Source organism: Rhinolophus sinicus, linkage group LG07 (genome assembly GCF_036562045.2).
Source record: "Rhinolophus sinicus isolate RSC01 linkage group LG07, ASM3656204v1, whole genome shotgun sequence".
Classification (NCBI taxonomy): domain Eukaryota; kingdom Metazoa; phylum Chordata; class Mammalia; order Chiroptera; family Rhinolophidae; genus Rhinolophus; species Rhinolophus sinicus.
This window is the reverse complement of record NC_133757.1, coordinates 98,378,951-98,406,633: the sequence shown is the minus strand read 5'-3', so window position 1 is coordinate 98,406,633 and position 27,683 is coordinate 98,378,951. Positions and strand designations below refer to the sequence as shown.

The following is a 27,683-nucleotide window of genomic DNA, read 5'->3' as shown; positions in this document are numbered from 1 at the left end:
ACTGGTATAATACATTAACTCAAATATTGACCTTATTTGGATTTCACCAGTTACTACATGCACTTTTTGGGTGTATGGCTTTATGAAATGGTATCATATGTTTAGATTTGTGTATCACCACAGTCAGCCTACAAAACTATTCCATCACTACTGAAAAACTCCCGTAAGTTGCTGTTTGGTAGTCACTTTCCCTTTAGTCACAATGTTTTGTTCAGACTGTTTTTTTTAGGATGTGAAACTAGAAAAGGCAGAGGTAGATTTGGGGAAAGTGTTTAGTTTTCAGTTGATTTCCACAGTAGTGCATTTCAAGGGAATGAGAGAAAAGCATGGAGAACTACACTCAGGTTTGGAAACTCCTACACTTACACCTACAATCCAAATCCAGCTAATGTTTGTGTAAGCTGTGAGGTAAGGGTTGAGGTATACGTATGTTCGTCCTATATAGATGTCAAGTCGTTCCAGCACCATTTGTTGAAAAGACTATCCTTTCCTTATTGAATTACCAGCACCTTTGTCAAAATTCAATTCTGTACTCTGTACATCCTGTTCCACTCATTTATAAAATTATCCTATGCCAATACCACACTCCTTATCACTATAACCATTTAATTTATGTATATATTGCAAAATGATCACCACAGTAAGTTTAGTTAACATCTATTACCTTCCATTTACAAATTTTTTTTCTTACGATAAGAACTTTCAAGACCTATTCTTTTAGCAATTTTCAAATACACAGTACGGTATTGTAAACTATAGTCACCATAATGTACATGACATCTCCAGGAATTACTTATCTTATAAATAGAAGTTTCTACTTTTGACTGCCTTCACACATTTCCCCGGCCCCCTAACCCAACCTCTGACAAGCACTAATCTGTTCCCTGTTTCTATGAGTTCTTTATTTTTTTTGTTCCACATATGAGATAATACAGTATTTGTCTTTCTCTGACTCTTCACTTAGCATGATTTTCTCAAAGTCCATCCATGTTGCAAATGGCAGGATTTCCTTCTTTATGGCTCAGTAATATTCCATTGTATAGACATACCACATCGTCTTTGTCCATTTATCTGTTGATGGACACAGATTGTTTCCACCTCTTCGGTATTGTAAATAATGCTGCATTGGGGTGCAGATATCCCTTTGAGATAGTGATTTCACTTTCTTTGGATATATCCTCAGAAGTGGAATTGATGGATCACATGTGAACTCTATTTTTAATTTTTGAGGAACCTTCATACTGTTTCTCATAGTGGCTGCACCAGTTTACGTTCCCACCAGCAGTGTATGAGTTCCCTTTTCTCCACATCCTCACTAGCACTTGTTATTTCTTGTCTTTTTGGTGACAGTTGTTCTAACAGGTGTGAATGATATCTCATTGTGGTTTTCATTTGCATTTTCCTGATGATTAGTGATGTTGAGGACCTTTTCACCTACCTGTTGGCTGTCTGTATCTCTTCTTTGGAAAAATGTCTATTCGTGTCCTCTGCCCATTTTTTTAAATTGGATTTTTTTGTTTGTTTTTGTTTATTGAGTTAAATATGTTTTTTCCTCTAATATTTAAAAAGCTTTTTAAATTTTTATTTAAAAAAACTTTGTTAAATTTATGAGGTGATGTTGGTTAATAAGATTATATAAGTTTCAAGGGTACGATTCTATAATACATCATCTGTGTATTGCATTCTGTGTCACCACTCAAGGTCAAGTCTCCTGTCACCATATATTTGACCCTTTTCTACCTCCCCCAACCTGAGTTTTTTTTAGAAAATATATTTTGGATATTAGCCCTCTGATATATGAGTTGCAAATATGATCTCCCATTTGGCAGGTTGACTTTTCATTTTGCTGATGGTTTCCTTTGCTGTGCAGAAGCTTTCTAGTTTGATGTAGTCTCACTTGTTTATTTTGCTTTTGTTGCCTTTGCTTTTGGTGTTAAATCCCAAAAAATCATTGCCAAGACCAATGTCAAATAGCTTACCCCCTATGTTTTCTTCTAGGAGTTTTATGGCTTCAGATCTTACATTCAAGTCTTTAATCCATTTTGGGTTGATCTTTGTATATGACGAAAGTTAGGTGTAGTTCTATTCTCTTGCATGTGGCTGTCCAGTTTTCCCAGTACTGGTTGTTGAAGAGACTATACTTTATCCATTATACATTCTTTGCTCCTTTGTAGTCACTTATTTAACCATATATGTGTGGGTTTATTTATGGACTCTCTATTTTGTTCCATTGATCTGTGTGTCTGTTTTTATGCCAGTCCCATGCTGTTTTAATTACTCTAGCTTTGTAGTATACTTTGAAATCAGGAAGTATGATGCCTCCAGCTTTGTGTCTTTCTCAAGACTGCTTTGGCTATTCAAGGTCTTTTGTGGATCCATACAAATTTTAGGATTGTTTCTTCTGTTTCTATGAAAAATGCCTTTGGAATTTTGGTAGGGATTGTATTGAATCTTTGGATTGCTTTGGGTAGTATGAACATTTAAAAAAATATTGATTCTTCTACTCTATGAGCACGGAATATCTTTCCATTTATTTGTGTTTTCAGTTTCTTTCATCAATGTCTTAAAGTTTTTGGTGTAGAGATCTTGTTTTGGCTATTCTAAGTCTTTTTACTTTCCATATAAATGAATCAATTTGTCAATTTGTACAAATGAATCAACTTGCCAATTTTTACAAAAACTTCCTGAGGCTTTCATTGGCATTGTGTTGCACTGTAGATTAATTGGGGGAGAATTGATGTCTTAAGGATACCAAAGTCTTCTAATCTTTAACTCTCTCAGCATAGAGAATTCCCTTAGATTATGTAGTTACTGTTTAATCATAGTTAATATTATTTATGTTTGACTTCCGCTGTTTATAATCTACTGTGTGGTTTCTCTCTCCTCACTGGATCAAGGCTGCTACACAGGAATTTCTTGTAAGCGCTATTTGAGTTGAAACTTTTGTGACCTATGGATTTTGTCCTCATATTCAAGAAAGGTGGGAGACATTGCTCTGTATTCAACTGGTATTTTTTTCTCCTCTTCTCACTCACCCTGTTCCCCATTTTAACCTGGGATTAAACTAAAGTGAGGGAGGGGAATACCAGAGTGTGGTGAGTGATATTTCTGCAAGAGCTGAAGTTGAGTAAACAGTGAGCCAGTAGCACATTTTCTTACATCACTGAAACGATCAGCTCCAGCTTGAGCCTTCCAGTGTTTCATGGTCGTTAGCAGAGATAGTTAGAATTTCTTGGGGTAGAGAGTAAGCACTGGATGTAATAAGATTACACTATTTTGCTGCTTAGAATAGAGGTGCTGTGTCCTTAAGATGCTATGGATGAAGTATCCAGGCTAATGAAAAAACCAAAAAATCCTAGTTTAATACCACAACAGTTTGGATTTTTAGATTTGATTTTGATTCCCACAGAAAAGGGGAAAACTGTATCTCTTAAAGGTACCACTATGAATAGAAATAATCCCGTTGTCTTCTTACTTCTATCTAGTCAAAGAAAAAAGCCCCCAAAGTCAACCCACCAACCAATCAATGAAACAAAATCCCATCAAAATTCAGAAAATTTTCTCTTTCGCAGTTAAGGCCTTTGGCATGAATTTAAATTTAGCTTCCCTGGGAATTTTGGAAAAACATCTTTCTTCATTGTTTTTGTAAGCCCTGTGAGGCAGAGATATAACTTCCACAAACAAAACAGCAGGAAAAGCAACTAACAATTCTCTGGATAATGCAAACGAATACAAATTGCCAGAATTATTGCAGAAGTGCTAAAAGCCTTACTTTGATATTTTATACACTGTTCCTAGACTTCAGTGGTTTAGGAATGCCTGTTTTAGCAATCCTGACATACTAGGGAACAAAATTTGTGGCGACCATAAATTTATCGTCTCCAACTTAGAAATGGATCATATTCCAGGGGTTGATTTATAAATTAATTAGACTGGAAATATTTTTTTCTTGTGGAAAACAGCTCGATAAAAGATGGTTTGATTTCCTGGCTTATGCCATCAGTTTTCCTTTGCTAAAAATTACATTATTTTTCCTTTATTAGACCATGTTAGTGTGTTAGTTATCTACTGCTATATAATCAATTATGCCAAAATTTAGCAGCTTAAAAAAAATCATTTATTATTTCACAGTTTTTTGGATCAGGAATCTGAGCATGGCTTAGCTGGGTGCCCCTGGATCAGGGTCTCTTGTCAGCCTGAGGCCTGTCATCAAATGCACTTGCGAGCAGTTCTACCCCAGCCGAGCCTTCAAACGAGACTGCAGGCCCAGCTAGTCTCATCTGAATTCCAGTTTAGGAACCCCTGAGCCGGAACTACGCACCTTCCATTCTCATGTGAAATGAGACCACTGAATTTAGAATGTACCTTGCGTTTGAACAGTGGTTATTGTGCAACAAGGGATCTCCTCCTCTTCTTGGGAGGAAACCTTATATTTACAGTGAGGAATAAAATGGAGGTTACTTTCTATGGTTAAGCTAGTAGCTGGGTAGCTTGGGAAAGTAGGGAAGTGTTTTCTTTCCCCCCCTTTACCTGTAGCTTGCAACCACCTTGACCAGTATGAAAGGGTGTATTTTTAATGTTGTACGGTAGAGCATATTTCACATGGAGACAATATCCCATAAGTGGTGTTTAGAATCCTAGGAAAAAGTTATATTTGAGACTCATTATCGGTTGAGTAGGCCCTTGTGGGCTAGCTCACCTCCATTTGTAACAGCATGTTCATGAGAAAATGGATTCTATATCCCAGACGTCCATCTTTTAAACATGGTTTTGAAATGTGCCTCATTTTTAAGTTGGGGACTTGCCTGTATTTCATTAGGTCCTCTTCAGCTACCTTCCCCACAGTAGTTTACATTTTGAGCTATCAGCCTTTGGGGAAGATAACATTACAGCAAATAGAGATTACTATAATTTACTCTTAGCACTAAGAGCCTGGCAGACCTATCAAGACATAATTTTACGCAAAATCAGATTTTCTACAAGGCCTGCACTGAAGTCCCTTTACAGTTGCATTATGACAGGTCACAGTTATCCTCTCTTTTTGTAGAAGTCTAGGGTCTTAATCAGGGACTTCCAAAAACACTTGATCAGATTTAGTACAGGCGACACATTTTTGGCCTGCTTTATGCTCCCTTCAGCCCATATCTACATGGAAGCCGACGGCCTTCCAACTGCGAGAGATTATTACTATTGAGGCTCTGGGTGAGCTCAGTGGAAGACTGGTTGCCTTGGCGTCCCGCTTGCTTGATATTTTCATACATGACTCTCGTTTCATTGAGCTATGCCCCAGTCTGTCAGTCATTAGAGAATTCATCCAGAAATCAACCCATGTTGCCTGAATATCCAGGGATCTCCTTGAGTAGATATTCAAGGAAGATAATCAAATAGGCTTTGCACTGCCACCTCTAATCTCTATCTTTTCATTAAGTCAGACGACCAATAGCAAGTTTTAAGAGCCCCCCATCTCCACTTAACTTTCCTGAGTTAAGATGTTCACTTTTGCATTATTCTTTCATGGGACACAGTAGAAAAAACATCATAAACTGCCTTTCTGTGTAATTTGTAGAACTGTAGTTGAAGATTTTGTCCATGATGTTTCTTAATATGAATATGTACTTGCTCAGCCACGTGACCAAGCCTGCTCTTTCAGAATGACAGGTCCTTAGGGGAAATTTTCAGAGTAGATGATTTATATGTGTTGTTTCTTTTGTAAGAGCTGGGTTAAAAAAAAAAAAATTCACTGACTTACTGAGATCAGTTGCAGGCTTCACAGTCAAAACTTGATTTAATCATTTTTTTTTTTTTTTGGAGGGAATATAAAATGTTTCAGCTGCTTTTAAAATTAGGAATGGTGAGCATAATCGCTATTCAGTAAATCTAAAATAGATTTAAAAATTCCCTTATCTTCTGTTGTGGGGGAAACTTACAAGGGAGAGAGAACAGAAAGGGTGAGAGGCAGAAGGGACAGAGAAATAATTAAAATACGTACCAAATTCCAGAAAGGAACTTGCTGATATACTAGTCTATCTTTTCCCTCCCTCTTTCCCTCCCACCTTCCTTCTCTTCCTCCCTTCCTCTCTCCGTCTCTCTCCCTCCTTCCCTCCTTTGCTCCATCCCTCTCTCCTTCTTTCTCTCTCTTCTGCCTCTAAAATAAAAATAATATAAACACAGAAACATGTTTATTTTATTTTTAAGGAACTAATGTTTAAATTCCATCTACATTTTGGAATGGTTGATCCTCTTAAAATCCTTCCTCCCTTAAAAAGAGGACAATTACCATAATGCTTTGGAGAGTGCAGATCAATTCTAGAGGAAAGGGAGTGATATCTCTATCTTGAGGATACTATGAACTACCCAGAATTTTAAAGCTGGTTGCAGTTCTGCTACTGTGAGACCCAGGTGGGATCGTCTTTGGCATTTGTGCTACGCCTGGGTAAAATGTAAGCATCGTGCTGGTCCGACCTCAGGCCTGCTTGCCCACTACTGGCCAACTCCTGTGTCTTGGCATGGCCCTCGGTCCTGGGAAGAGGCTCTCAGGATGCAGGGGTAATCACGGGGTAGCAAAGACTGGGGACATTAAAAAAAATTTATTTCTGTTTTTGAAAATGTAATACATACATCCCATGGAACAAAGTTCACAAAGTAAAAACAGAATATTAAAAAAATAAATTGTAGCATATTAAACATATTATCTTGCCCGTTGATCTTTTTTCTTCAATGAACAGTGCATCTTGTAGATAGTTCCATGTCTATACGTATGTAGTTACTTTATTCTTTGTAATGAGTGCATATTATTCCACAGCATAAATTATTTTATACAAAAGGTTGGTGCCAGTCTTCTTACTAACAATACTGAAATGACTGTCTTTGTACATGAGCAAAATGTATGTAGGAGCTGATCTCTGATGAATCTTGTTAATCTTCAGTGTTAATGTTCCATCTCTTTATGAATATTTTGTTGCCCTTAGAATCTTTCATCTCCTCCTTACCTCCAACACAGATACTAATTTAATGAATTGAAAGCTTATTGATTTTAATGGAAGCCAAATTAACATCTATGTTTCTAACTATGACTGTGTCTCTTTCTTTCTTCTTAAAGGCCCATATTTAGTTGGTGTCTTTTTCATTTCTAATGTAAAAAGAGAATCAAGACAAGTTTCCTGTAGGGTTTGTAACAACATATTCCATTTTGATTAGGAGCTTCCATTTAGAAATAAAGTCATAATTCCTTTTCATGAAAGAACAGCAACAGGAAAGCAAATAGATCTGACCTTACACCAGAACAGGCCTGCTTTGTAATGCTGACAGGGGATGTGGGGGGCTGAGGCTGGGACGCTGGTGCTGGCCTGGAACAGATTGCAAGGGGAGGTCTGGGCCCGTCAGGCTCAGCTGAGCAGAGGGCCCGATCATTTATCACTGTCAGAAGGGGTGAGCGTGGAGGGAGGAGGAGTTACTGGACCATTCCTGCCCACAGCCTGACTGACAGCTGATGTTGCCTCATACAGCATTCATCGATGTGCAGTGCGCTTCCTGCGGGAGGGCGCTGACACGTGCACTAGGAAGAAGGAAGGCCTGCTTTCTGCTATGGTACCTTGCAAGAGCCACATGATGCCACCTTTCCGTGTGGGGTATAGAACCGTTTGTAAAAGCTAATTTAGTGGGATTAGAGGCATGGAGTTAGGCTCCATAGTGGTAACAGAGCTCTGACGATGGATGAGAAAATACCTCTGTGGATCTTCTGCTTTAATTACATCCAAAGGATTAGGATACTGCACAACATTGGGTCCCCTACAGGTCTTCAAAGGGCAACATTTGAAAAAGAATACTGAAATGTGTGATTTCTGTGTGATGCTTTATAGATATGTTTAACATTCATTTTAAAAATCTAAAATATGGTTTAGGATCAATAGGAAGCATGTACGTTAGAATATAAGAAAATCATGTGGTTTATAGCTGTATTTTCAGTACAGCTGTTTTCATCACTGTTATTCACTGGGATGTCACATTTATCAGACTGACATAAAGATTTTAATCCTTAACCTTATTTTACATGGAATTTCTGGTCTCAAGATGATCTAACTTTGGTAGTCATTAGGAATTACATGTGTTAAGGGGGAGGGGTGGGGAAATTTCATAAAGGTCAGGTGGAAATTTTCCATCAATTAGTATTATATGCTTATCACAGGTGCCTAAGTTAGACATGGTTCTTTTTATTTTTTATTTTATTTATTTATTTATTTATTTATTTTTTATTAGTTTCAGGTGCACAAGACAAAGCAAAACTTAGACGTTTATCATTTACATCCCTCACACTGTGTGAACCCCCCTCCCCCATCCACCATCCCCCTGTACGTTCCCAAAACCTCTCACCTTCCCCTTATCCCCACCCCCCCGCCCCTCTAGCAACCCTCTGTTTTTCCTCCATGTTTCCAAAACTGTCTAGACATGGTTCTTAAATGTGGTAATTAATTACGGTATTCTGAAAGTGAAAATAAAATTCTTCCCTAGTGAAATGAACAATATTGGAATGGTTTTTCAAGTCTGCTTTTTAGGTTTTTTTTTTTCTTTTTACAGTTTACAGATTATCAAAGACATCTTTGCTTTAAAATTTGGAAATTACATAAAAGTATAAAGAAGGAAGAAAAATCACCCATAACTCAGCAGGTAGAAGCAGCCACTGTTACATTTTTACCGTTTCCTTTTAGTCATTTTTCTGTGCCTTTGTTCTTAATTGGGTAGAATTTTTTTTATTGTGTCTTGCTTTTCCTGCTTCTACATTATTACAAAAGCATCATTACCGAGCCTCTTCCAGTGCACCTGTTCCACATTTGAGTGATGGGTGTCAGTTGCATCTTCAAGACTCTTGGTTCCCCTTCTTTACAAATCAACACTTACAGTCATCAAGTCATCCTTAAAATGCTGTGGAGGGCGTCTTGGCAAGACCAGGGCCCAAAGTGCTTGGTCAGTGTGATCAAGGGCCCCTCTGCTGGAGACGGGAGAGGCTGGTGCAAAGTTAGAGCTTGTGGGCCAAATGGGAACCCTGCTTAGTCCCAAGCTGGCTTGTACCTTGAGACACCAGGAATGTATGATGTGGGGAAAGAGCCACAAAGAAGCAGACAATGAGGGTGGCAGGGGTGGGGGGAACTGTGAGATCATATTTTGTTTTGGGGCTTGACAGGCTTTTGTTGCCATATTAGTGAAATAAATGCACTTTTCCTCCAGTCCCCAACTGAACCTAATCACCACTGATAAGCTTCGTAATGACATGAATACCTGATAGGAGCCCCTGACAAGTGGGCGTGGGGTTTTTCGTGGTGTCAGTAACATGACGGGGGAGGGGCTTGCACTGCTAGCTGATCTGCAGCTCTGAAGCTTTAGTCTGATACAAGGCTGTTCCCGTCCCAGGATGATTCTGGGTCCAGCGGAATTGTCCAATTAGGTAGTGTTGCCATGGCTGGAGGAGATTGGACGTACAGGAGAATACTGAGGGTCTGGGAGCCCCCCAGACCCCCTTCCCTGTCATTTAACTATCTGATCCCCCCCTTCTTCCTCCCCCAGAAGATACGAATTTTAGCTATCTCAGTTTGAGCACAGGACATGAAACTAATCACTGGTTGGTTTATGTCTGAATTTGCATTATTGCAACTATATTATCAAACAGTTTTATTGTGTGTTTTTTTTAAGGAAGAAAGCAGTCATAAAGTTTGAACTGCAATAGACATTCAAAAAAGAAAAAAATAGTGTCAGTGTCATCTTACAAAAAGCTTTTGAGCATGCGCTCCCGAATCCCCTTCAAAAATCTCTCCAATGGTTGACTTTGACCCAGCCTTGCTCTAATTAACCTTGCTGCTCCTCAAGCACTGGGCTTTCGAGATAAATGAAAATCTATTCCTTGTCCTCACATACCCTTGACTGAGGACACATCATGGCCATCCGCAGAGGTTGTCCTCCTGAAACCTGTGGTTTTGGAACGTGCCCCCATGGAGCAGAGACGGGAACATTTGCCCAACCAGCCAGATTGAAGGTGTACACCCTGCTGCGGCAAGGCAACAGATGTCCCTGTCAGAGACTCCCTCCTGTCTCCATTTCATGCTCTGCTGCCAATCAATAGTTAGTAGCCAATCAATGAGTGACTTTTCTGTTCAGTCAGTTTGATTGTTTCTATGGTGAAATGTACCACCGATTTTGAAAAAAAAAAAATTTATAATGCTTATTAGGTGCCCAGGTTAGTTTCCCCCCACCCCCACTCAGTCTTATTTGACCTATGTAATGTGTTTAAAGGATCTCTGCTTCTTTGACTCCCAAATAGTAGCCTCAGCAGAGTTTCAGGGGGAAAGTGCCCTTGGAAGTTCAGCCTTGGCCCAGGAATAGAATTGCCATTGCTTGGTTTTTAAGAACTCACTGATCTCTCATCATGGAGTGGAAAGTAGCACTCCTATTTCCCCCTATTCTTTTATCCCTAAAGCTATATATAGGTAGAGTTTTGGAGATTTTCAAAAGATCTTCCTTTTATTGCAATTTATTCTGTAGAAATGAGGAGAATGGCTTCTTTGTACCATCTTTCTGTTTTATTCACCTAGACAAGTAAGGACATAACAATTTCATCACATATGCTCTGTCTAAATAATGAAAGGCTCTATGGGGTGCTAAATTGAGAAAGGATTTTGGGGCCACTTTTGAGGATTGAAAAAGTATGCTATGGTTGATTAGTGATGTCTGCCGAGGGCATGAAAGTGGAAGGTAGGCAAAAATAGGCCACATATTTGTCATTCCTGATTCAGGTCGTGTGAAAAATAAAATAGATAATAACGTTAGCCTAATAGTTAAGTAGTGTTTACTATGTGCCAGGCACTGTTCCGAGTGCTTTAATATTAACTCATTTCATTCTCAAAGCAACCCACAACGTAGGTACAAATGGAAAACTTACAATGAAGAAACTCTTACAAAAGAAGAAACGGAGGCACAAAGAGCTTACATGACTAAGCCAAGTTCATACAGCTAGGAAGTGGGAGAGCGGAAATTCAGTGTCAGGCAGTCTTGTCCCAGAACCCATGCCCTTAGCCGCTGATACTGTACTATACATCTTGTTGGCTAATGCTCTGTCTTTGCTGTCCAGGGACTGATGTAAGACTCAGCTACAGCTGAGAAGGAAATGCAAAATCAAGTTTATATTATAGACCCTGTTATCTTTGGGCCTCAAGCTCTAGAATAAAAGATAAGACAGGGTCCAGGAGAACTTGAGCAGGAGTCCAGGAGAACTTCCACCTTCCTCTCCAGTTCAGGTGGCATTTCTAATCTTTCCACCTCTGCCAACAACTCTGCCTTCTCAGGTGAGAGTAGGTGAATAGGAAGGAAGAGGGATGGGCATTTAAGGAGTGGAACAGAGGAGTTCCTTGGTCTCCAGGCCACCTGACTGGGGAATGTATTTCTGAATGGCCATTTTTAATGATCCTTTTTACATAAAGGACATATACATGTACATGCAAAGAGAGTGGGATTTTTAGTGTATCAAATAATGTATCTTTCATAATGGCTAAAGAGAGACTTTTAAGAACTATTTGTGTCTTCCTTTATTAATTAATGACTATTTATTGAATACCTATTATATATCCCATACTGTAATAGGACTGTGGATATGATGAGCCAAAAGATGTATGAATCCTGCCCTCTCTGAGCTTACAGTCTACTTGTCCAAATAATGACCAAGTATAAGGTGCAGCTCTGGTGAGTGCTGCAGAAGAAGGTCATTGGTCCCTATAATGGAAGGAATGAGGGACCCAGGTGGCCAGACCATGTGGGTCTGTGTTAGAATTTTGTGTTAGAATGCTGTGTTTGAATGCTGTGTTAGAATTTTGACTTAGCCTCAGCACAGTGAGCCATGGGCGGTGGGGAGGATGTTGGGGAGTTTGTGTCCTATAATCAGAGTTATTGTTTCTTTTCAAAAGGGAATTGTGGCTACACTGGGAAGAATGAATTGGAGAAGGAAGAGCTAAAGGCACTTGGAGGAGTCCAGGCAAAGAGGCCATAACCGTTGGACTGGAGTGGTTTTGGTGGTGAAGGGAAGAAGCGGAAGGATTCTAAAGACGTCTGGAAGGGAAAATTAGCTAGATTTGGTGATAGATTGGATGTGGGTGGTGAGAAAGAGAGAATTAGCAAGAGAACAGGTAGGAGGATGGTGGTCTTATTCCCGGAGGTCGGGATGCTGGAAGAGGGTCCGTTTTGGAGTAGAAGGTCATCTTGTGTTGAAGGTGGTTTTGAGCTGTCCCAGAGGAGATGTCAACTAGGATACACTTTTGATTGTAAATGTGTGACATTTCAGCTGGGCTGTAAATAAGCCTTGATGAACTGTCCTGGGAAACTCTGTACTGGGGAAAATTTTTTTTTAATCCATAATTTTGTTGATTTAAAAAAAAATCCAAGCAAACGTTTTCATCTAGAAATAGGAATCTAACAATGACAAAGGAAATTAATAAAGGTAAATATCTTGCATAATCTCCCTAGTTATTTTCATTTTTGCATGTTTCTCTGGCAGTCTTTTCCCATAAGCATTCATATTTTAATTAGTTGTCATTATAATCTACAGCCAATGTATAATAGGATTGCTTTCACTTACCATTATCCCAAATATTTTTCCCCATTCCTATATAGCTTTCAGATGCTGTAGTTAAAATATGTTGCATAATATTTCATGCTTTTGATAAATCACGCATTATAATTTCATAAGAAATTTCTCTACTTTTGAATATTTAGATTTTAATATTTCATTATTAGAAGTAATAATATTTCAATAAATATTGTTATGTGTATCACCTTGTTTTCCTCTTGCATTTTCCCTTAGGTTGAATTCTTTTGAGTGGGAGTAGTGGGTCAGAGTTTGAATGGGTTTATAACTCTTGATAATGTATAAAGGCAGACATTTTTAAAACCAATGGCAGGGCTGTGGGATGCTCATCATAGAAGGGAACTGGGATCTCCACTTGGGGCCTCATTACATTTCGTTGGATTCCGTCACCAGTGGTCCTAACCATGTTAGTGAGTGCTTGGGAAGGTCGCGTGCCACCTGGGACCCTTCATCTTGCGTCTGCTAATTGTGTCAGTTAATGCCTAGAGATTACTGTAAGACTTGCTCTCTGTTCACCCTGGGCTGGCTCCTTCCATCCTCCTAGGTTTTGTCTTCTTAGGATAGTGCCCCAATTACTCAAGAACCAGTGGAAGCCCCAGAACTGATGGTGTTCTGAAGGGATTGTCTAAACTGGACTGAATCTTGGAGTCCTTCGGGTTCTGCAAGACGGCAGTGGTGTTGTGTAGTGCAGGCTGCCTGAGGCCCCCAAGGGTGTGGATGGGATTCTCAGGACCTTCCATGACCTGGTTCCTGCCGACTAATCTGTCCTTCTTGGCCATCACTTCTCAACATATCATCTCTACTACGCCCAGATTCGACTCTAGTCTGGTCCAGGACGATGCCTTGTTTACATCTGTCTATTCCTGGCTCTATCTCAAGTTGCTTCCTCACTCTCCACCTTGCCAAACTCTGTCTCCTTCAAAACTCTATACTAGTTGCCGTTCCTTCAGGTCACTGGCTCTGACTTCCCAACTTACTGTCCCTCTGCGGTGAACTCTTACAGCACCTTCAGTCCCCATTCCAGGACTTAGCACATAATTGTAAGGTTTGCCTTTGACATTTTCATCTCTGGGAGATGACTCCGTGAGGGCAAGAACGATGTCATCCTCCCCCTCGACCCCTCAAAGCCTCGCTTTAGTGCTGAGCCTTTTGCCAGAGTTTAATAAATCTGATGTGACCCATTAAATCAAAATATATGTGCTACATGATGCAGTGTCAGAGCATTTTAGCAATTCTTCTGTTATGCAATTGCAACATTAATGCCTATATTCAAACATTGCTCAGGCTGTTATTCAAATACTTACGGATGGACCATACTCAGATATTCTCTATCTGGCTGCAGTTTGGGGGTTATGAGAACACGTTAATGCTGGGAAACCATGCCCTCGTCACTTTGTGTTTCTAAATCCTTGATATGCACTGGGGTGGAAAGGGTGATTGGTGCAGGGGACCAGGGTGGATGAAGAATAGTAACAAGCACTAGAGTGTCTGTCTGGTCTAAAAGAAGGTGTCCTTGGCTCCTGGGAACAGTGCGCGAATTGTAGTGCAATGATGTGTTCTGCTATTCTGTTTCTTGAAAAATTGGTCCCAATGTGATGCTGCTGTTTTTATGACTTCACTTGACTGATCGATTCAATATTCTGATCATCAGGAGTCTTCGGGGGAAGCAACCCCGGTTCACCCTGGAACCCGGAGCTTCCCTTGTTCCCCAGGCGATGGCCTGGCACAGTGGGGACCCTCTGGCTAGGCATCGGGAGCTTTCAGGTTGGGCTGGCTCTGCCACCACCAGCTGTACAACTCTGCATAAGGTCTAGCCTCGGCACATTCATTTGCAAAATGACATGCCCAAACTAGACCATCTTCGGGCATCTTTGGGCTCTTCTGAAACTGACATGAAAAACAAAATAATTGAAACTCTTTTAACGGGGTAATCTTTGGTGCCATTTCTAACTAAAAATGAGACACATTTAATGACATGTGTTAGTATGTGTGTAGAACTTTACACTTAACTTGCATTTCTTTCTTTCTCTCTCTTTTTTCTAGCCAAACATCATGTCAATGGCAACAGAACAGTCGAACCTTTCCCAGAGGGAACACAGATGGCTCTATTTGGTAAGATATCAACTCTGAAAGAAAACCCAAACTGTGTGCAAAGACTAGTGCCAAATTTCTGAGTTTTAGCAAGTGTCCTCAGGGCTTCAAAATCTGGGCTCTTCTGGATATTTACAAATCATCGGAGCCAAAAAAACTATTGAGTTCTTAGTATTTCTGGGATCATAAAAGCTGATTCTATAGAATTTAATATGCTTTCTTTTCTCACTTTGCAAACCAAATATCAAACTGTGTATTTGCTGTTTCTTACATTCACACTATGAATTAACCTGATAATTTAGGGTTTGAGTTTTTCTTTCTTAGGAGAGATTTTTTTTTTTACCCCCACATTGATATATAACTTTGCTAAAGGTGGGGATTCAAGTAGTTTTGAGTTGTTATTCTACAAAAATCAATCTAATTGAATGATTTCTTTCTCCTCCATCAGTAACTAAGTATGTTCCTTAGGAGAAAACGTCAATTACAATGTTTTAAGTAATGGGGAATATAGTCAATAATGTTGTAAAAACTATGTATGGTGTCAGATGGATATTAGACTTATCAGGGGGATCGCTTCATAAATTATATAAATACCTAAACACCACTGTACATCTGAAACTAATATAAAATAATATTGAATATCAACTATTATCTATATTCCCCCCCCCATAGCATTTAAAGTACAACAACATAAGGAGTATAGTCCATGATATTGTAATAAGTGGGTATGATATCAGAGGGGTAGTAGATTTGTTGGTGTTATTACTTTGTGAGGGGTGTAAATGACTAATCATTATGTTGTTTTGTACACCTGAAATTAATAAACAAGTTTTAAGCAGAATAAAATCTAATCCCTGAGTACGTATTTACAATGTACAATGATATGGCTGAGCAGAACTTCTCTGTTAGATGCTAAACTTTTTGGTGGGAAGGCCCTTTTTAATTCATAGTTTCTCACCTTCGTAGCAAATGTCACCTAAACTTCCCTCAGAATGTCTGTACAGCTGGCACTTCCTCCCTTCCTCCCTCCCCTTCCTCTCCTCCTTCCGTTTTCTTCCTTTCTGGCCTCTCCTTCTACTCCCCTCATCTTCTCTTCAGCAATGCCCTGGGACCCATTCCTAATCACCTTCTCAGGGATTTCCATCTCCGTCCTCTGAATTTTCAACTTTTTGTCAATTCTGGTTCCTTCCCCTCAGCCTTTAGACAGATTCTGTGATCTATCCCCTCCTGAAAACCTGAAGTCCCAGACTTCACGCCCTCTACCTTCCATCCTACCCTGATCTTGACGGTAGTTTCCTGCAAGGGCTTTTGATGTAATACTGCTTTAAGCATTGAAGTGTCTTTGTTCTGGAAATTAGTCTCAGGACAACCCATCTCTAAATTAGAATATTGAGGATAAAATGTTGCCCTAATCCCAGAGATAGAAGCAGAATTAATAATCAGTGATGATTAACAGTTGGAGAATTGTGAAACAGGGAACTCATTCTGCTTAGGTGTTTGTAAATCTTGTTCCATATGAGTTGTCACCTTTTAGACTATACTGATTAGTGGTTAGAAACTATTATGCTCAGAAATTTAAATCGAGAATTTGATTTTCATAGGAAAAAGCATAATGGACACTCTAAAAATGTGTGCTAAATATTTGACTTGTTATCTTTCCTCTGAGAAATTATGTTCAGATGATGACATTTTACCTAAGTTGCAGGCCTAGCGCAGTATCTGTTACCAGGACACAGCAAATTTCACATCAATATTCAAAGGGTTCTTTTGATGATTATTTTTGTCTTTCAGACTTTTCAACCCCTGAGATATGATAGAAACTAGGTTCCATGTCATACTGGGAAATGTAAAGTGTGACTGACCTGGCTTCGTAGGTTTCCTTGAATTGTGATATTGGAGGGAAACTTCCTTCCCAAAGGACGGAGCTGGTACCAGGCAGGCCAATGACATTGTTTGGCTACAGAATTGGAAATATCCATGAATAAAGCTCTGTGATGAAATTATTATTATTTTTGTCCCAGGTTTGGTTTATAGTGGCTTTCCCCAAAATCCTTCACTGTTGGACTTTGGGCAAGCAACTTCCCATCTGCAAGCCTTAGTTTTTTCACCTGAAGAATGAGAAGGCTGATGGGATGCTCTGAGGCCCTTCCCTTTGCTTCTTAATTTTACGTATTCAGAACCAAAGGCAGCCCTGAGAAGCTCACTGTGAATGGTGGCCGAAGTGTGTAGTTTTAAAAGAGATGGATCGTGTGCATAATTTCTATAAGTGCAGAATTATACAGATTGTAAAATAGAATACCTTTTGGCATCTAAGAATTTTTACATTATCAGAACCACCCTTTGGTTCTTCCAGATGCTTAAATCAAAGCCCCTATTTGGTCAAATATATGCAGGCATTTTATGTTAATTTTTTAACTTATTGTTAAAGTTTATTGTTAATGTTTTAAAAACTGTTCTCTCTTATATTACTTGTCCACCTGGCCTACAGTGGAATGAAGGAGCCACTGGTTTTGGGGTGGGCTTTTCTCATTCTGGGTTGTTTACAGCTGTACGGAATAGATCAAACTAAGTATAGCACTTGGCTCTTAGACATGTATTGGGCATGTAAGCCTCTCAGCACCTTGTAAGGCTGGTAGGATTATGTAATCCACTTATCGGGGAGGTCATGTCCCAAGTCACTCAGCCAGTGAGATGGTGGAGCTAGAATTTTAGCCCAACTTTAGTTGACCCTGAAGTCCATGCTCTTTTTATGATGTCCCCCAACTCTTGGCACTGGTTGAAGATGCCCTGGGAGAGTCAGGTGAATTCAGAAGTGCCTTTCAGCTAAGATCCATGCACAAAATGTGAGTTCCAGGCAATACAATCTAGCAAATTGATTTGTGAATTTCTGTGGCTTCCCTGGGTGCTCTGAAGGACTTTTAAGACATAGCTTTTGCTGGGGAAATACTGCTTGGGGCAACATCTCCTACTGTTTATCGTTTTTGCTATTTGATTTTAGTAGCATATATTAATGTACAGGAGAATGTCTTACATCTACTTGACTGTGAGTTCACCAAAGCAACAGTGGCACTTTCTACTTGTCCAAACTCATTCTTCACTTTCGGAGGTCTTAATATTTTATGCTTAGGTAGTATTACGCATTTCAATTTCATTATCTATTGCTTAACCATTTGAATGTACCTTGCTGTCGACTCGGAGCTTTAAAATTTAATCCACTCTGAAAGTGGCCATTGAACTGTCATTCGGCATTTGTATTTGAGTGGATAATGTAAGGAAGGGTAGAGTGAGGCACAGGGGCATATAATGACACGAATGTGTCATTATATTAAGTGACCAGAGGCTATTTAGATGGTTCCCTAGTTTTTGGCATACCGTCTTCACAGATTAATTTTAAACTGGGACATTCAGTCTTTTCAGATTTCCTTCTGTGGCCCGTTGGTTAGTCCTTGTCTTGTTTTTCAGTGACCACAGTGCTTTAGCTTCTTTGTTGCCGTCTCTCTCCTCTGCACTTTAGGACAATGATAATGAAGGTAATAGGCTCTGCTCCCCCATGGGTTTCTCCTTATCTGTGTATGATGCTCTCTTTCAAGTCAGCGGGAGTCCCCTTTTCACACGCTGGAGAAGCAGAACCGAACACTTTGCAATTACTTAATGTCTTTGTTCCTGGTAGCTGAGAGGGCCCTATGGCTGTCGTCCCTTTAATCCTACAACAGCTCTGTGAAGTGGGCATTATTGTGCGCTTTTAGACAGAGAAACTGAGGCACACATAGATGAAAGAAATCTAGTCAAGTAGAGGGAATGCTTTGTCGGGCGCGAGGACATCCACTTACATTTGCCAGCACACGGTGCCCGACTTAGAAAGATCTCTCCGGCTCTCAATAACTTAATGAAAGTGACATCCCGTTGGCAGTGGGCCACTCCATCCACACGGAGAGCACAGGCTCCATCCAGCCTCTCTGTGGTGGTCGTTCTTCAACAAGGAACAGCTATTCATTTTATTAAAAATGCCCCATAGTCAAGAAGATCTGTCATTTCAAAATAAAGTTAAAGCTTATTCACTGAGAAGAGTGCAGAGAAGTAGGGAGTTGGGATTCCAGTCTTAATTTGTGAAGCTTTTTAGTACAATTTTAAAAAATGAAGTCCAATTTTTTAAAAAAAACAACTTTAAAGTATAGTACTTGACCATAAAATTTATCATCCAAGCAAGGATACTTTTGAGAGTGAAAAGGGTGCTATTAAAAATTATGTTAATATAATGAGGTATCAACCTGGAGGATTTCAGACAACTGGGATATAATGTCTCCCTGTAATGAGAATGTATATTATAAAATGTTGTGTCAAGAGTAATAAATACACATTGAGTAAAGCTGAAGTGGAAAATAATGAAATTAAATATATAAAAAGAAGTTAACAAGTGAAAAATTACAATGCAATACTTATATGTAATATAACATAACACACGTAGTTATACTACTTGTAAGATTTTACTCAGTGTATATTGTTATATTCTTTCTGAATGACTTGAAATTAAAGTTAATTTACACTTACAAGGCCTGGTTCATAGCACTTTAACAAGAGAGGGGGGATTGATCTGATTATATTCTTGCAATTTTAATATTATACTATGACATAGGGTAATGAACTCTCCATCATTAGAGGTATTCAAATGATAGAGAAGTCATTCCTAACCAATTGGGAACTAAGACTAAATAGCCTTTAAGATCCTTTCTTCTCAATAACGAGAATTTACTTTGTTTCAGACTGCTCCATCTTTTTGACAAAATTACTTCTAACTCGCAATTCTTTGATCCTGCCATTTAGAAACCGACCTCCAGGCTGTTTGGTGAGAGGCAAGATTCAGCAGCGAGACAGTGTAATGTTGAGGAATGCATACCAAGGGACAGGAGCAGACATACCTCAGTGAATTCTTAGGGTTGTTGCGGTTTGTTTGGCTCCCAGTAGCCTGACAGCAATGGCTCTGTGAACTCGAACCCCTCCCTGCAACACACGTTTTCTCTGTCAGGTTCTCTTAGGGTTCTTCAAACAAGAGGGAGCAAAAGACAACCCAAGACATCGTGAAAATGTGCTGGTGATCTCATTACACATCTCTGTTTATAGCCAAGGTGCCAAGAATTTGCTAGACTCTTTCTTGAATAGCGTGAAGGACTGATCACAGAGCAAGGGCCCAGTAGCTGTTGGGGGATTCACCTTCGGCACCCCAAAGGAGAATGAGCTCAGTGTCTGTAAGACGAGCCAATCACAAGACACTTTTCCCCCTCGACTTGAATTGGAGGTGATTTTTGAAACAGCCACAGTTATTTTGTCTGCCAGCCAAGAAAGCAGCATTGAAAACAGCAGGCAATATGTCAGACTTCAAAGGAAAATATATTGGTGTCTCATTGGCTTGAATCCAACATTATGTTGGTAAATAATCAAATCCCGGTGTGGCATATTTCTCCCTGAACCTTGACTGAAAACTATTGAAGACCATTCTGTGAGCTGTGGAGTGGCAGTCACTCATTCTAGGAAAAAGGCCAGAAAGAATGACTTTGAAATGTGTTTATAATTAACCAAACAATCTAAATTCACAAGACTGTTAGAACAGCAGGCTGCTAACTGGTGCAAACGTCTTCAGTGGTGAAGTACTTGGGGAAACAAAAATAGGCCTTCCTCTCATGGGAACCTAGAGCACCTTTAAGGGACAAGAATTGGTCATTTGGAACCATGTTGTAGGACACACTTTATTTTATATATCTTTTTCATGTGTGAGCATCTCAATTTTTATTTTCTTTTTGAGTGTGGACAGGTCAGATGATATAGGGGAGGGGGACGAGACCTTTCGAAGCCTGTGTTGAAAATCCCTTTTGGTTTGCATGGCATTGCCTGTCTGGGATGGAGCAGCCCCACCCTGTCCTGGAGAGCACAGTTGGAGTCAGAGGGTATCCTGGTGGGGGCAGGGGAGAGCGGGAGAATATATTTAACGGATGGAAGCTGGAATGTGAGTTGGGATTTCTACGCTTAGAGAATGGAACTGAACCCATTGTAGAAAGGAGCAAATCAAATGTTTGATAAAGTAATGCTCCCCTTGTTTAGAGATCATGTATCCATCAGCCTCAACCATTTGGAACGCATTTAAAAGCCGGGAAATAAGCATCCCCCTGAAAAAAAAAAGCCAACCAACCAACTAAACAAACCAATGCTGTGGAGAAGTCCTAAAGAATTCAGAATTCAAAGAGGCCTTTGCAGTCCGGTAAACCTTGGTGTGTGATTCCAGACAAGTTTCTTAAGGCTCTAAGCCCCATTCCCCATCGGTCACCTGAGGGGAAGAATATTTACCTGATAGGATTGTTGTCACAATGTCATGAGATCATCAAGGCATTTAGGACAGGGGTGTAGAATGTGCTGTTAGATCTCAGGCACTGCTGCTCACCCCTGAGAGTGAGGTGCCCCCTGGGGGGGCCACCTGCTCTCCCAGTCAGAGCTAGCTTTGATCAAGGCCCCAAGCCAGTGACCCCAACAATAGTCAGTTCCAGTTGATCCATTATCTCTCCTGCATAAGATCTAATGAGTCCTTTAACTTAGGGATCTTGGATAATAGCGTTAGTTGAAAACTGATCTAATATTGGCTAGGTACTGGCCAGCCTATGTTAAACTTTCTATGAGGCCCACTCTCATCACTGGTCTAAATTAAGTTAGACTGGTTTCTTCCTTGTGAATCAGTATAGAGTGCTCAGAAAATACCATTATTTATCTTTTGGCCTCAACTATAGAGTTGATTAGTTTGGGCTGATTTTTTTCACTATTATAATATCACTAGTATACAGTTGGTCCAATTGACCAACTTTTTAAATAAAGTTTTGAAACTGAGAAAGATTTATTTAATTTATTTTACAAATTTGGCAGAAATTTCTTAAATTTCTACAGAGAAAATACGCTCAATAGGATATACAAGAAAAAAAATCATATTTCTACTGTTTCTCTGTTAATGTTTTTTAGAAGAGAAACAGAAATGGAGATACAACAAGAACTAAAAATAATTAATTGTTATTCAATCTAATTCAACCGACATTTTAAAGATAAATACTGAGCCCCATGTTGCAGATGACATAAAACAGAATATTCTCTCTCTTGCTCTCTTTCTTCCCAACCATTTATCTTGTGCCTTGTTGTAAAATAAATTAAGGAAAAATTAAAGTATATACAAGACATGGCAAAATAACATATGTTAGAATTAGATAAATATTAGACCAGAGAAAATTATGAGAAGTGAAATATACAAACAGCGCATGCCATAATACAATGTAATTTATAAAAGTTAGCCACAAATTTGACTGTATTTTCTGGCAGCAATGTAAAGATCAATTAGTTGTGTGATTGATTTCAGTTTTTTAAAATTGTGATAAAATATACATAATATAAAATTTACCATTTTAACCATTTTTAAGTGTGCAGTTCAGTGGTACTAAGTACATTTACATTGTTGTACAACCATTGCCACCATCCATCTCCTGAACTTTTTTATCTTTCCCAACTGAAATTCTGTTCCCATTAAATAAAAACTCTCCATTTCTCCTTTCCCCAATGCCAGGCAACCACCATTCTACTTTCTGTCTCTATTAGGTTTACTACTCTAGGTATCTCCTGTAAGGGAATCCTTCAATATTTACCCTTTTGTGACTGACTTATTTCACTTAGCATTATGTCCTCAAGGTTTATCCCTGTTGTGTACGGCATGTGTCAGAATTTCCTGCCTGTTTTAAAGCTGAGTAACATTCCATTGAATGTATAGACCACATTTTGTTTTGCCATTCATCCATCAATGGACACTCGGTTGCTTCTGCTTTTTGGCTATTGTGAGTAACACTGCTATAAACACGTGTGTACAAATATCTCTTCGAGACCTAGCTTTCAGTTCTTTTGGCTGTATGCCCAGACATGGAATCACTAGATCATATGATAATTCTATGTTTCATTTCTTGAGGAACTGCCATACCATTTTCCACAATGGCTAAACCATTTTACATTCCCATTAGCAAAGCACATGAGTTCCAATTTCCCCACATCCTTGCCAACACTTGTTATTTTGTTTGTTAATAGCCATCCTAATGGGTGTGAAATGGTGATTGATTTCAGTTTTATTTAATGATACTGAAAAGCTATGCACTTGGGGGAATCATAAGATTTCCTGATTCTAGAACCAGAAAGAAATTTCTTCCAGGGATAGTTATAAGGAGGACACTGTGTAATATAGGATAATCAACAGTAATGCGAATGATAACCTTAGAGTGAGTAGTGTGAGGAGATTTGTGAGCTGTCGTTCACACTGCTCTTCTCTTTGGGGTCTTGACATCCACCAGGGACAATTTGGTTCACACACCCCTGTGGGTGCTGGTGTGCTTCTCTGATGGGCCCTGGCTTAACCCAGAAGTTGCTGGTATCATATCCAAAACAGTCAATGGAGTAGTTGTCTTTTAGGGAATTTTCTATCAATGTTATTTCTCTCAGTGAATGTTAAAATATATTTATTCTTTAGTTATTTATTGTAAAAAATTTCAAACATAAACAAAAACAGAGAAACTAATAGAATGAAGCCTCTCTCACTCAGCTTCAACAATAACCAGCTAGGGCCGAATGTGTTTCATCGATATTCCTACTTACTTCCTCTCTCTTTCACCCCGGGTTATGTCAATGCACGTCTGAAAGATCATATAATTTCAGCCATGAATATTTTGGTATGTATCTCCAAGACAGAAGTTTTTAGAAAACATACCACAATACCATTATTGTACCTAAAAAAAAAAAAAAAAAAGAATAGTTCCTTGATATCATCGAATATCCCATGAATCCATATTTTCACTATTGTCTCATAAATGTTTTTTAAAACTATTCGTGTGAGTAAGATCCAAATAGGATGCATACATTGCAATTCGTTGGTATAAATATTTAGTTCTTTTAATGTATAAGTTCATCTCTCTCTCTCTTTTTTCCTTTGTAGTTCATTTGTTCAAGAAATTAGATAATTTATCCTGCACTGTTTCCTTCAGTCTGGACTGAATGATCATGTTTGTCAGGCCTCTACTCTGTATTTTCTACAAATTGGGAGTTAGAGGCCTGAGGAAAATCTATAGGTGGGGTGTGTAGCCATTCAGCGGGCATTTAATGACCAGTTCTTCCTCTTTTGGTAAAGTTAGCAGCCCTTGGTGATCATTGCCTCGATCCATTATTTTAGTAGAGGCTGCAAGATGGTGGTATTTTAATTTTAGCATTTCCCTGTATTTATAAACTGGAATATTTCTAGAAAAAGAAACTTACCCTTTATCAACTATTTAGTTACCTTGATAGCTAATGTAATTAGGAAAGCAGTTTCATTTTTTCCTATATTTACCATTTTGCTCCATGTATCTGAGCATGGGGTAAATGTATATTCATGACTCATACGCATATATACGTATAGTTGTGTAAGTCAAAAGTGATTGAACAGGTGATGGAAACCTCTTTAATTTGACTGAATGACTTTCACTTGGGCATTTAGCTAAGTTGTTGAAATTCGTAACCATTTAGTCAAATGCTTGAAAATATAACCAGAATAGAAAGATTGTCTCAACAGATTTGGGTAAAACCAAGAAGCATCACAGAGTCAGGTGGCAGTAGGTTATGTCTCTGGTAAAGCTGGATCTAAGGAGCAGCCATCTTCTCTCATGTCCTCGCCCCAGATCTTGTGACCAGGGGACATGCTGCTGTGTGGGTCTCTGTCCTGAACCTCAGTGACCCAGGATCAAAAACCCAACTCCAGAGAGGGCATCAGGGCTGGGGAGCATCTTGTTTCTGGATGTGGAATGCTTTCAAAGTATTCCAGTGATGGAAATGGATAAGCAGCTAAGAAATGACTCAGCCTCCCAAGGAATGCTGCCCATTTTGAACAAGAACAGCTGGGCTGTTTCACCTGTAACGCTTTTTCATGCTTTGGCTTCATGGGGTGAATGAGTTTGAGGGTAGCAAGAGACATATTTATCAGAGTGCATTTTCCATACTCTCTGCCTTCCAGTTTTCACGGACAGAGTGGGTAAAACAATCCACAGTTTTCCCTGCCAAGCATTTTGGGATTTAAGAAGGAGAGTTATTTACTGACCCACTTCTTTTTTTTTTTTTTAAATCACATTTTGTTTTTATTATTATCTCATTGTATGTCTTTTTGTAAGTTGTCTCAAATTCTTCTTTTGGAATGATGCTGTGTATAAATAAACAAAAGTAAATTAACTCCCAAGAAGGAAATTTCGTGGGTCCAATATAGTGTACAGTTACTTTTGAAGGCAATCAAAATCCAGCAGTGCCAGTTCTGTTTTCCCAGAAATAACTGGAGATGTTAACACTGAAGCCCTATGAAGGTGGGATTCAGTTGAAGCAACATATTTGATCCATGCTGAGAAATAGTTGTTTAGCTCAGCATACCTTTGGCCAAAATGTGTGAACAAGGATGAAAGACCCTGTGGACTTTTCCTAAATTCTATAGAATTTTGTGTCGCAAAACCCCAGGTGTCCATATATACCAGGAGCTATTACACAGAACATCTTTCATCTTCCTCTTGTGTCATCAATCCCCCGGACTTAGACAAAGGATTATAATTCACTAAAGCCAAGTTTCCTCATTGAGCCCAGTGACACTGGGATCAACAGTGGTGCTTGCCAGGTGGATGTCTTTCTGGTATAGGTCCTACCATGTATCCTTCCAAGTCTTAGCTGTGATTCCAAGACTCATGATAATATGGAAAGAAGTTGTGATTGTTTATGGGAGAACCTAATCATGAATAAACTCAAAGAGATATTTTAAAAATATGCTTACTATAAGGTGAGTGAAAACATCCTCACTTGTGACTTTCCAGAATCAAGCTTACTCAGGAATCAGTGCTGTTTCTTTCGTGGGAAAAGAAATTTTATTTTATTTTTTAGCCACATTTCTGGTCTCTCCTAACCCTCCCCACCCCCATGCAGTCCTTGGGATCTCAAATGCCTGTCTATGTGATGACCATTTTCTGGTCTCTTCATTTCTGTAATATTGTCACTTGTCAGGTCATGATGAAAATGTCTCCTGTGGAAGCCTGCATCAATCTGGCTTATGACATCCATGTATTAATTTAGTTCTTGGGAATATTTATCGTCACCCTCTTCCACCAGGCTTCCTTTTCCTCGGTGTACGACCTTTGTCCAGGTGGCAGTGACGTTTGCATTGGGAAGAGTGGAAGAGTTAGTATTTTCTCATAGGGAACATTAATGGGGGTGGTCTTGGAGAGGCTGATACTAGGAGCTTAGAGTAAGCAGAATAGATGATACTAGGAGCTTAGAGTAAGAACTGGGAAATTTCAGGAATAGGATGATACTAGGAGCTTAGAGTAAGAACTACCCCAGGAGCAAGTGAGCTGTCAGGAAGGCATGGGACCTACTTCCTAGCATTCTTTCTTTTGGTTGAATAAATTGTGATTGGCAAGAATGTCCTTTGGCCAGACCTTAATAGTCTTGTAGTAGAAATGTGCAACAGGGTGACCCCAAGATGGAGAAGGGCCTGTAGGTATGGATTCAGCATCTGGCCTTGCTGTCCCACATGGAAAAAAATAAGAGCTGTATTCCCAAGCAAATAGTCTGTGTTTTAATCCTGGTGCCAGTACATAGGTCTTCAGTGACACATAACAAGCAGCCAGGCAGGTACACCAGCTGAATGACAAATAGCTTTTCAATTGCTGCTAATGCATTCATAATTGGACAAAAAAAATTGTCCCTGTTTTTTTCTTCCATGGAGAACATTTTTAATCTACCTAACAATGGCGTGGCTGTTAAAACACCACCACCAACAGGAACCAACTTTTATATTTAGGTGGTACTTTTCACTTTATATTTTCATATATATAATTTTATTTTTTCTTTGTTTTTAACTCTGATGACAAAACTGAGGTTCAGAGGGTTAAGTGACTTTGGACAGGGTCAGACTACCATGTTTCCCCGAAAATAAGACCTAGCCAGACAATCAGCTCTAATGCGTCTTTTGGAGCAAAAATTAATATAAGACCTGGTCTTATTTTAACATAAGACGAGGTATAATATAATTAATATAATATAATATAATATAATATAATATAATATAATATAATACTGGATCTTATATTAATTTTTGCTCCAAAGGACGCATTAGAACTGATTGTAAGGCTAGGTCTTATTTTTGGGGAAACACAGTACCCACAGTTCTACCACATTAATGGTAGAACTGGGTCTAGCACTCAGATGATTTATTCACGTATTCATCACATTGTTTGCTTACTTCAGCAGGAGACAAACGAAAAAACATCTCCCCTCAAGGCACTTATACTTTAGTAGGGTAGGACAGTAAATAAGATAAATATGTAAAGTATGTGGTATGGGATTTCAGAGTGTGATAAGTCCTGTTGATTAAAATAAAATGGGAGACTAAGAAATGCCAGGTTGGGGTTGGGGTGGGGGGTTGCAATTTAAAATAAGATAGTCAGGGAAGGTGTCAATGAACTGGTAATAGTTAAGCAAAACCCTGAAAGAGGTGAGGGAGGTTGTCATGCAGAGATCTATGGATAAAGCATTCTAAGCAGAAGGAATACAAGTGCAAAAGCCCTGAGACAGGAATGGGCCTGGCATGAGGCCTGTCTGCTGGGGTGTAGTAAGCAAGGGGGGAGGAATGACAGCTGAGGCCAGAGATTAAGAGGGAGTCAAATCATAAAGGACCTGGTGTTAACTGTGGGAACTTTCATTTATCCACTATAGTCGGCCTTCAGAGGATTTTGGGCAGAGGATTGATATAATATGACTTATTTTTTTTTTTTTTTAAAGAATCACTTTGGCTGCTATGTTGAAGATAGAATGTTTAGGATGGTGAGTTAAGAATCAGGGATACAATTTAGGAGACTCTTGCTTCCTAGTCTAGTACATTTGGCTTGAATACACATTGCCTTTA

At 39.2% G+C, this 27,683-nt stretch overlaps 1 protein-coding gene across 2 annotated transcripts in view; it reads left to right on the top strand.

Annotated features, from left to right (window-relative positions):
• MSRA (methionine sulfoxide reductase A) overlaps positions 1-27,683 on the top strand; it is a 333,781-nt gene that overhangs the window by 117,975 nt on the left and 188,123 nt on the right. For both annotated transcript variants that reach the window (XM_074338344.1, XM_074338345.1), the window contains exon 2: positions 14,666-14,734. In XM_074338344.1, the coding sequence (XP_074194445.1) occupies positions 14,666-14,734 (69 nt within the window). The remainder of the gene's footprint in view (positions 1-14,665; positions 14,735-27,683) is intronic.